Below are 10,755 nucleotides of genomic sequence, written 5' to 3'. Positions count from 1 at the left end.
ATCCCCCAAAATATATATATATATATATATATATATATATATATATATACACACAGACACACTGCATTTTATGTGGGCAAGACAGAGGAAGTTGAAAGAAAGGATTAATGAGCATGTATATAGCATAAGGAAGGCTAGGTTAGAGAATGCCCTGGCCAAACATTGTAGTGAGAATCCCACTGACTCTTTTGTGTTTAGGGTTTTAAATCAAATTACATCAGATGTAAAAGGTGGCCCTTACCAGTTACTGTTAGAGAGACAGGAATTTATTTGACAGCTGAGGTTGAATTCTTACAGAGCTCTGGGTCTTAATGACAAGGTTTCTCTTTCATGCATATTGAAATTAAGAAGTCTACTGAGATAGAGCAATGGCCATCTGATGTTTGTGTTGACGGTAGTTGCACGTATATTGGCGTGTGCTTATTTCCATTTGTCTACATGTTCGTATGAGATTTAAGCAATCATTATATTAACAGCATGTTTTTATAAATCTTGAAATGTGAACGTTGGGGTAACATTTCATGATTGATTGATTTTTTTTTACCGGATTAGGTTTATTTTTTATTAGTCTAAGTAGGATTCTTACATGTCCAGCATTTGAGGATGTTGGTTTTTATTAAATGGGTAATATTTGATTAGACATGTATAAAAGTTTTTCTATTTTTAACTTGCAGTCTTGTTATTTATGGTATAGTCCCTTTAAATATTAATTAGTTTTAACATGTGTTTGTAAATGGAGATGTATATATGGGTGTGGTGTTTGTTCTGTTTGTCTGAAGAAGTTTGGCTATCAGTTGAATGAAAAGCTTTGTGGAAATACATTAACAAGATTGACTTCAGTTCTGCTCTTGCCTGGAGTTCCTTTGGAGATTTCTTGGTGTGTGTTCCAGTGTGCTTTGTGGTTGAGACAGACATTTGAGTTTCAGACTGCATACCCTTCAGAAAATTCATGCTAATGTAAAACCTATATTTCATTCAACTAAGTTTGTAAGAGCAGTATTTAAAAATTGTCCCAATTTTGTGCCTTTCTCCCACTTTTATGTATCTCTTTGTCCAGATTCTTGCTCAAAGAGGTTGACAGGTATGCGAGTCTCACATCATGTGATATGTTTAGATAAATAAATGCAAAAAGGTGCATTATATTAAATAATAAGTCTGAGTAAGATGACAAATGGGGAATTATGCTTTGTTTGGATCTAGAGGAGATGTCTTCGGAAATTAGATGGGCCAGATAAAAGGGTTTCCAAACTACTATGGAAACATAATGGTCAGATGATAAGGAGTTATCAAAACTCATGCCCATATCCCTTACAACAGTGTCTGACTGAAGGGGTACATTTCCTATATAGCACATGACGCGGTCTTACTTACCAAAATGAACTATGGTAATTTTTTTTTTTGTTTTTTTTTACATATGAAACCATTGTCCTTTCACCAATGGTTAACATGATCTATGCAACTGCGAGAAAAGTTGAAGACTGACCACCACCACAGGGTGGTAACTCATGTTACACATCACAAGCTTATAGAACTGGACAAATTCCTGAGTGGTGCCAAATTCCAACCACAAAACAGAAATCCATTGGAAGAGAGTTTCCTGTAAGAGGCTCAGTTAATCAATGGGGAGGCAAAAGCTGACACTCTGGCTAGGCTTATAAATGCCCTCGGGCATACAGCCTAGTACCTACCTATGAACCTAAACAATAAAGAGAAGAAGGGTTGTTGTTTACACTTTGGTAGTGTGGAAGGAAAGGAAAGACAATGTGATGTCCAGCATCAGATTTGTCACTAGAATACTACTGTTACAATTAGGACATGGGGAGAGTTCAAGGACTCCACCAGAAGGCTATGGAAAACACATCAAGGGAGGGCCCAGAGAGAGTACCTTTTTAATTTACTGCAAGACATGAGAAGTTGGGGACCATGCAAGTAGATGTGCAGGGAGAAACACTTCTTCAGGAGCGGAGATCATTACCTGTTGGATGACGTTTGGTTAAATGCATGTGGGTTCTTGAGCAGTGATCTGAGGAGGAGGGTGGCATCACATTCTGCAAAGAGACAGAATTTTTCTTAAATGTCTTGCCACACTTCAACTGCTGGACAAATATCCAGGCTGATGTCTATGAACACATCTTTAAACACCAGCACTTATCTACTTCCTGCGTCACATAGTTGACAACTTCCAATGCTACTCTTGCAATTCAGTATAAAGAACACATACTAAGGTAATGCAATCATTTCAATTACAATTTAACTGTATTATGTGTAGAAACATACGGCAATAGTTTGCCATTTGTAATTGTGTGACAACAGAAAAAGGAGAACTAGAAACACTAGCTGGTAGCAACTGTATCTGGAGTCTAAGTACCACCAGTGGGCAATATGCAAAACTTCAGTTATTGTCCTCCTTTTTATTCTGGTGGTTAATTCTTTGAACCTTTATGATAAGCAATGTCCACCAATTACCCTTCTCCTCCTCTATGACTCATATGCTTCAAAACTATAAACAGTAGCCTACTCCATGCCCAGCACCAGTATATGCATTTCAGGCTGGTTACACCAGTCATATTCCCATTCTGGAGCTGCATGTATATAGGAATATGGTAGGTTGGTGTTTTCAGCAATGCTAAAGGATCCTGCAGGGGGTTACATAAAAGGCAACACCACAGTTCTTGTCCTTTATATTACTTGGCAGCAGTGATGATTTCCTGACTATCTGCTGTTGGACATTAGGGTGGAAATGTGTTCCATGCATGTGATGGATGCCCTTGCTAGGTAACACTCATGCACTGCACTCTCCAATGCACACACACGAAGTGGAAGATGAGCTACCTACTGGGCATAATTCTTCTCTCTCACGCTAACCTTCCTTCAAGTCAGTTATCAAATCTGAGTCGCAAGCATCACAGTCAAAAGTCCAGGTTTTCCAGCACCTAGTCTTCTCAAGCAGCATTTTTATATTTTAGCTGGCATAGCGTTGTTGCCTCACAGCAAGAGGTTCTCCTGTTCGATTCTCGGCTGGAGTGCGAGTGAGTGCCTTCTGTGTGAAGTCTGCATGTCTTCCCCGCGGTTGGGTGGGCATTCGAAAGACATGCGTAAATGGGCATGTCTTCGCTGAAGGTTGAACGTCAAGCTGGCACCTCGGCGTTCATGAAAATCTACTGCCAATCATTAGCAGACCGGAGTTCCGCTGTGGTGACCCCTAACCGGGAAAAGCCGAAAGACAAACAACAACCAGTTTATTAAACAATCCCCACAATGCACTGGGAAGTGTTCAGTACAGTTAAGGAAACAAAGCAAGCCAATACTTCAACTAACACAAATTATATAGCAACATAATTACTGTCAAAAATTTATGAACTCATTTTTGTCATTTTTATAAACAGAAGTTCAATTTTACTGATTTTAATCATCATTACAAGGATTATAAAATGTAACTGTTATGCGACTGTAAAGAATCAAAATAACTCACCTTATTTGTTGATAAAACATACAAATGTTCTTCTTTTGCACTAAAGACAAGTTCACCTCTTACAGAATTGCTCCAGACCTGAACAGTCCCATACTCTTCGGCTCCATCTCGCATAAAAATCTGTGTGATAGATTAACAGGCTGATGCCAGAGTATTTGTTTCATTTCCACAGTACATGTAAACAATGCAAAGGAAACTACTGCATGACTAAGACTTTTTTTTTTTTTTATAACATTTATAACTTCTAAAAATACACACGGTTTAGAATACCGCACGCTATCTAGTGAAAAGTGGCATAATATATTGAGAAAATGTGTATCCAAGTTACGGCTGTGTTAGAGAAGTGTTCTTTACAGAACTTGAATTCACCACAAACTCCTGTATTCAAACAATGATAACAGAAAAGCTATACTGTACCCAAAATAAAGAATTATTGCCTTTTTAATGCACATTTTCTGTCTGTCTGGTGTTTACCTAGTTCTTGAAAAATGTCAAAATTTCGACAAGTCTTCACCAAGAAGTGCACAACATAAAGCTGTAAAACATACATAAAACAGATATTTGGATTTTCAGCACTTAAAAACAGCTAAATAATTAACATATGTGCTATATTTTACACAATGTTTCTTGGAAACACTAGCACATACCTGGTATTAGACTCAGTTTTAAACATATAGGTATTTATTATAAACAAATAAACCACAACAAACAAACTAAAAAAGATGAAATCCACTCAGGCAAATGCTACAAGCCACACTTTATTTAAACGTTACAAAATTGTCCAACACTTTTCGTCTAACTCGATGGTTAGACTTCCTCAGAAAACTAGCAAACATCAATCAGATGATAAACACTTGTTTAAACAGCAAGCTCTTACTTAAAAGCCCGCAAAATTCAAACCAGTAGTAGGTTTCTTTAAAGTGAAATAACTATTTTATTATATAAATCTACACTATATACAAATGAATTAAAAAAATTATGCTAAATTTAAAAGTTTTTTGATTGATTCCTAAAATCTATTCTTATTATGGTTTTATTAAAAAACACTTTAGTTTACAGGTTAAAAAGAAGATAAATGTTAAAAACATAACAGAACCATCATATATTAACACACGATATATAAATATATGAATAAATAAATAAAATAGATGGTCCACTTTTGAATCCAACAGTGATGTGCAACTACTTTAACAATAAAATTAATAACCTTTGTTTATTAAATAGTGTTCTGTTTATAAACCAGAACTATTTTACGACACAATTCATGAAGTTATTTGTATCATAAATAATTATAATTATTAATAAGCAATATTAATCTAAAAAATTTTTTTGAGAATAAATTATTTATCATATTACCATAAATTCGAAATAGAATCAAAATGAAATCCTTATAGCAGAGATTATAGATTTAATTTGCTTATTTAAATTAAATTCTTCTATGTTAAAAAGCATTTGCTAAATCATTGAGGTGTCTGAATGTTATTCAAAATAAATTTTTATATGTATATATATATATATATATATATATATATATATATATATATATATACATATATATATATATATGCATATACATATATATATATATATATATTTTTTTTTTAAACACACACACACACAAACACACACAAATGATTCTTCCAATTAGTTCTTAAATTAAAGATTATTCTATTATTTCAATAAACTACCTAGTGATTACCTCTCTAAACTCCTTAATTTTAACAAACTCATAATTGAGCATTTCTCATTAAGGCTTGGGTGAGTGAAGGCATTAAGCTTAATCTGCCATACCAATTCACATTTCTACAACAGTAAATTATATGGGCCCCCTCTAATTTCTTGCTTGAATTGCTGAGTTACTGTAAAGCAAAATTTATGTTCAGGATATTCCATAACGTGCCTCGCTAAGGCATTGTCCTCCTTGTGCAGGTTGATGCTTCTCAAATGCTCATACACTCTGTCCCTTAGCCTTTGCTCCGTTTTTCCTATATAAAAGCAAGGACACGCCTGACAAGTGGCTAAGTAAATGATTCCTTTGGAATTGCAATTGAATTTTCCTTTAATTTGAATTTTGATTCCATTAATGACTGTTGATATACCTGGAATCATATAATGGCAATATAGACAATTTCCACATTAGTCCTCAATAGAGGAATGGGACAAATGAGTTATTGTTATGCTTTTGAAATATATTCTTAAAATTGGAACCTTTCTTGCATATGACCTTAGGTACTAAACCCAATTTGCATGTTAATGAATGGTCATCATTGAGGATGTTCCAATTCTTCAGAATAATTTCTTTAATGCTACCAAAATCCAAAGAAAATCTTAATATGCATGCCAGATTATAATCTTCAGTATTGGATCGCCCTGTTGATATCATTTGCGGTAGAGGCATAGATTGGCCTCCATAATTTGTGGAACCAGAATCTTTTTGCTTTAATATGGGTATAAAATGACCCATTTGTCTTTTTATTTTAACTTCTTCTACTATGGGGTCCAAAAAACATTGATGATATTGTCTATTAAGGAACATCTGTTTGAATAATAAGCATTCCTGCTCGAAGTTTAAATCTGTTGTGATCATTCGTGCAGCTCTAACTAGCTGACCTTTAACCACCGATTTTTTCTGGTGTATCGGGTGTGTGCTGGAGAAGTGCAAGAATTTATTAGAATAGGTTAGTTTTCTAAATATGTTCACTTCATATGCTTTTTTTACCGTATTCTTACTCAACTTAACATCTAAATAAGCGATGGATTCTTCATTATAGGTATGGGTAAATCGTAAAAATTCTGTGTTCTCATTGAACATATTTACGATGTTGATTGTCTGATTTTCGTCTCCTTGAAAAATTAAAGATGTCATCTATGAATCTAGAATAAAAAATTATTATGCCGTTGAGAAAATCATTATTGAATACAAATGTTTTCTCCCAATAGGACATCACTAGATTCGCGTAGCTCGATCCACACGGGGATCCCATTGCTACTCTTTTCTTTTGTTTGTAAAATTTTTTTCAAAGAAAATGAAATTATAGGACAAAATTATGTCCAGTAATTCTCCTACCAGTGCTATTTCATCTGGTTCCGCATTCTTTTGTTGCATATTTGCTAATGCCCAATCCATACCCTGTTGATGGGGAATGCTGGTATAGAGTTCCTTCACATCCACTGTTACGAAATTATCTTGTTGGTAATCCAAACTATTTATCTTTTCCAAAAAGTCCCAGGAGTCCTTCAAAATCCACTCATTTGTTGTTACATATTTCTTGAGAATCACATCCACATACTTAGCACAAGCGTATGTGGAGGAACTCCTACCATCCACTATTGGTCTAAGTGGTGGATTGTTGATGTTTTTATGAATTTTTGGGACTCCAAAAATAGTTGGTACTCTTCAGGCTTCAATCATGAGATAACTGAAAAGATGTGAATCAATCCTTGCCTCAATGAGAAGTTCATTCAACAAACTTCTGATGAATTGGTTAGATTTGTTATATTCATTGAGTGATCATTCTTCATAAGCATCTGATGTTAAAAGATCTATGATTTTGTTATTATAATCCAAAATATCCATGATTATCAGCCCCTCTCCCTTGTCTGGATTCATAATTCTAACATTGGCTGACATTAACAAATTGATGTTGTCTCTCTCATCTTTAGATAGATTATATAAATGCTTCTTCCTTTGTTGGTGTAATTGTCTCAAATCAATTTCACACATTTTCTCGAAGGTGTGAAGCATAGTATGCAAAGGTGGATTATAGCAACTAGCTACTCTTAAGGAATTGATTGTCGAATTATAAGATCCTAAGAGTTGTTTGAGATTCAGTTTTCTAACAAAGAGTTTGATGTCACAAATAGTATGAGCTATGTCCATTTTGTTGGATGGTACAAAGGTTAAACCCTTCACTAAGATATTAGCTAATTGTTCAGTGACATTAAAAGATGTTGCACACAACATTAAGGGGTGGGGATAGCAATAATTTGCTCGAGATCAAGGAATATGAATGGATACTTATATTAGCTGCCGACCATCTTCCAAGATTAAATTCTATGGTTACACTGAAACCCATTCTTACTAAATTGCAACAAACCAGATTATATTGTTAGATTTTTATGGTGTATTTTTTGATGTATTTTTGATAGTTATATATGTGTATCAGTATTTGAAGAGGATTTAAAACACTTTTATATACATTTTTATGCGTTTTATTTTATGTATATTGTCACATGATTTTTTGGGCTGCATGTCATGTGATACCTTGACCTGTATTTAAACCTAATTGGTTTTATTTTATGTAATAGTATTGAGAAAGGGTTCTACCCGAAAGCTTTGCTGTTTGTCGTTATCTATAAAGGTGTTTTTTCTCAACAAATTGCGGTTTTACTTTGAAGAACTAAAAAGGCCATGACATATGTTGACTGCAAGGTGAATTCTTGGTGAATTTATTTTGGGGGGAGGGGAATAAATGAAATGATAATTGCTTCTCTTGTACGAAATCTTCTCACACGTTCACTAGATTCATGTTATTTTTTTTTTTCACAGAAAGTCTTGCGACAGAAACTTAAGATGATTCCCATGAATCCCAGGGTTGTGAGAAATGTCCATGTGGTCATAGTCATTATTTAGGACTACTAGGAGGAAATCCTCCAAAGTCAATTGTTTTGGATATCAGAAGGGATGTGGCTTAGACATGTCCAGAATGTCACATATAATACATGTCCAGAATGTCTCATGTAATACATGTCCAGAATGTCACATATAACACGTCTAAAAATGTCTCATGTAATAACTCGGACATGCTTGGTCAGTCTGGATTTCGGAAGGTTCAGTGAGAACTCTGGGTTTTAGAGACAGTAGCAGATGAAAAGGCTTCCTTGCAGGTTTTGCTCAGACTAGCCCTTCTGGAAGGCCACCACTGGTAATAGGCATTTGCAAAGACCACTGCAGTGTGCAAAGCATAAAGGGCAGGAGTGTAAGCAGGCAGTTCATGTCCCCTTTGACCACCATGTGTCCACCATGGTAAGAAAGGCATTCTATATTGCTCATCTCATAAGTAAGGGCATTGTCTCCAAAAAAAAGTTAACCTCCCTGTACTCTTCCCTCATCAGGCCAATAACAGAGGACAATGCCCCTTTTTGGTATGTACCTTTTCCAAGCACCTGCAGCAACTGCAGAGACCACAAAGGTTCCTCACAAAGAAAATTCAAGGTCTTCATCTGTCCTATGGAGATCGTACTTTAACTTTATTCTGTTTCATGCATACTACTCAGAGGTGATCTCTGCCTTGCACATATGGCAATCTCTACCCGTGCATTACTGGAAATGCTTCATATCTGAAAGTCAAATGGTACATGGATTACTCATTCTGAAGACCTTAACCTAGTATGTGACATTAATAAAACCTGCTGGAGGGACAGATTTGTCTCCCAGAGGTTACCACACCTTTGGAACAGACTCTCACTTCATGTCAAACAGAGCACCTCATTAGCCCTCTTCAAATGCAATCTGAATGATTGGATGGGTGACCATAAATCCCCCCCCCCAGGGGTGTCCCTGTTGGACAGGAGCAATAGGTGCTGATCATGAAAATATGGGTAAGAACTTGGCTAGGCTTGTAAGGGCCCTAGGGCCATTAGCCTAGTAACTTCCTATGAAGACCTTCTCTGGCAAAGCATCGAGGTCTGTCGATCATGTCATCCTAGGTTGACAGATACTGGATTGCCTTAGAATGACACCAGAAACTAAGCCAATTATTGAAGTCAACAATTTTCTGTTTGTAGTGAGGCATCATCGTAGGTGAAGGTAAAATACTGCTTAAGGCCAGGGACATACCTACCTGAGACATAGTCTGAGAGCTCAGTCATGTGTCTCTTCATATAGTAGAGATAGTTACCTCTCAAGTCGTTCACACCAACATGGACTATGACAGATTCTTAACAGTGCCTGTTGTTGAGAGACATAAGTGTGTTTGTGTGTGTGTGTGTGTGTGTGTGTGTGTGTGTGTGTGTGTGTGTGTGTGTGTGTGTGTGTGTCAGATCCTGGCACCTGACAGACAGTTGACTGTGACCTTATCCTTATCCAGCCTGGTGACAGGGACATGTGTGTGTGTCTCACAATTGAGTCAACCATGACTAATGTTTGATTTTGTGTTTTGCCTTAAGGGTTTGACTGGTGAGACATTGGTGTGTGAGCTGTTATGGGCAATGTGTTCTGCAGAGGAAGTATTGTGTGTAGTGTACTTGTGGTTGGAGGTCTCTGGTGTTTAGATGTGTTTCTGGTGAGGACCTCTGCATATGTAGATATGTATGATGTGGGTTTCGGTGGTGTAGGGGGTGAGGTGTTGCATGTTGACAACCCACTCATTGTCATATGTACTGGCTGATGTGTGAAAGAGCGTGGATTCAAGGTTCTTAATATGGCTGCATCTTTCACTTGTGTTTGTGTGGACTAGTAGTAGAGGGTTGTCCGTGAACATGACAGAGTTGCTACACTGCGTCAGGATGCCCATGTTGACCAAGCTGGCCTGAGTAATAGTGGAGAGTTGTCCATGCACAGTGCTAGGTAAATTTATATAGTCAGTACAAGAATTCGCACTTGGGAATGGCTAGTGGGCGAGAGGTGTGTTGGAACCTCTGAGGCTAGTGTTTACTGTTCCACCAGACAGCAGAGCACGGCAGCGAGAAACCTCTGGAGGACGACGGAGTGCCAAGGGAAAATTTAACAAATATCTCTCACCCCTGGGATTTTGGCTACTGGCCAAGGCTCTTGCCATCCCCATAGTGCCTTTAAAGGCAGCGTCTCAAGGACAAAATACCCACCATAAAAACTCCATCTAAAAACCTCAAGGTTATACTGCTAAACTCTAGGGGTCTTAACATGAAACTGCACTCACTGGAAGCAGTCATAGGATCATAGGAAGTCATACAATCATAGGAAGTTACTAGGCTATTGGCCCAGAGGCCCTTACAAGTCTAGCCAAGAATTTAGCCCATATTCTGAAAAGTCAGCACCCGATGCCCCTGTCCAGCAGTAACACAGGTGGTATCCCAGGAGTGTGTTTTCCGCTCCCCATCCAGTTATCCAGGTTGCACTTAAAAAAAGAGTTAATTAGGTACTCTGTTTGACAAGGAGAGGGGGTCTATTCCACAGAAGTGGGAGTTGCTGAGACACAAATCTGTCCTACCAACAAGTCCTATTGATGCCACAGACCAGGCTGAGGTCACACGTGTGGGTTACTAGAGTGGTGCTTGACTTGAGATTATGCAGCAGTCCAATC

General features: G+C 37.0%; 1 protein-coding gene across 1 annotated transcript in view; it reads right to left on the bottom strand.

The window, feature by feature from the left end:
• The window catches only part of PLXNB2 (plexin B2), a gene marked incomplete in the record, with an annotated part of 671,705 nt that overhangs the window by 643,128 nt on the left and 17,822 nt on the right, over positions 1–10,755 (bottom strand). Inside the window, 1 exon segment of the mRNA XM_044087338.1 lies at positions 3,473–3,592. Coding sequence (XP_043943273.1) covers positions 3,473–3,592 — 120 coding nt within the window.

This window comes from Protopterus annectens, chromosome 11.part0, assembly GCF_019279795.1.
Source record: "Protopterus annectens isolate FY-2018-M chromosome 11.part0, PAN1.0, whole genome shotgun sequence".
NCBI lineage: Eukaryota > Metazoa > Chordata > Ceratodontiformes > Protopteridae > Protopterus > Protopterus annectens.
Note: the sequence above shows the minus strand (reverse complement) of the source record. Positions and strands in the feature narration are given on the sequence as shown.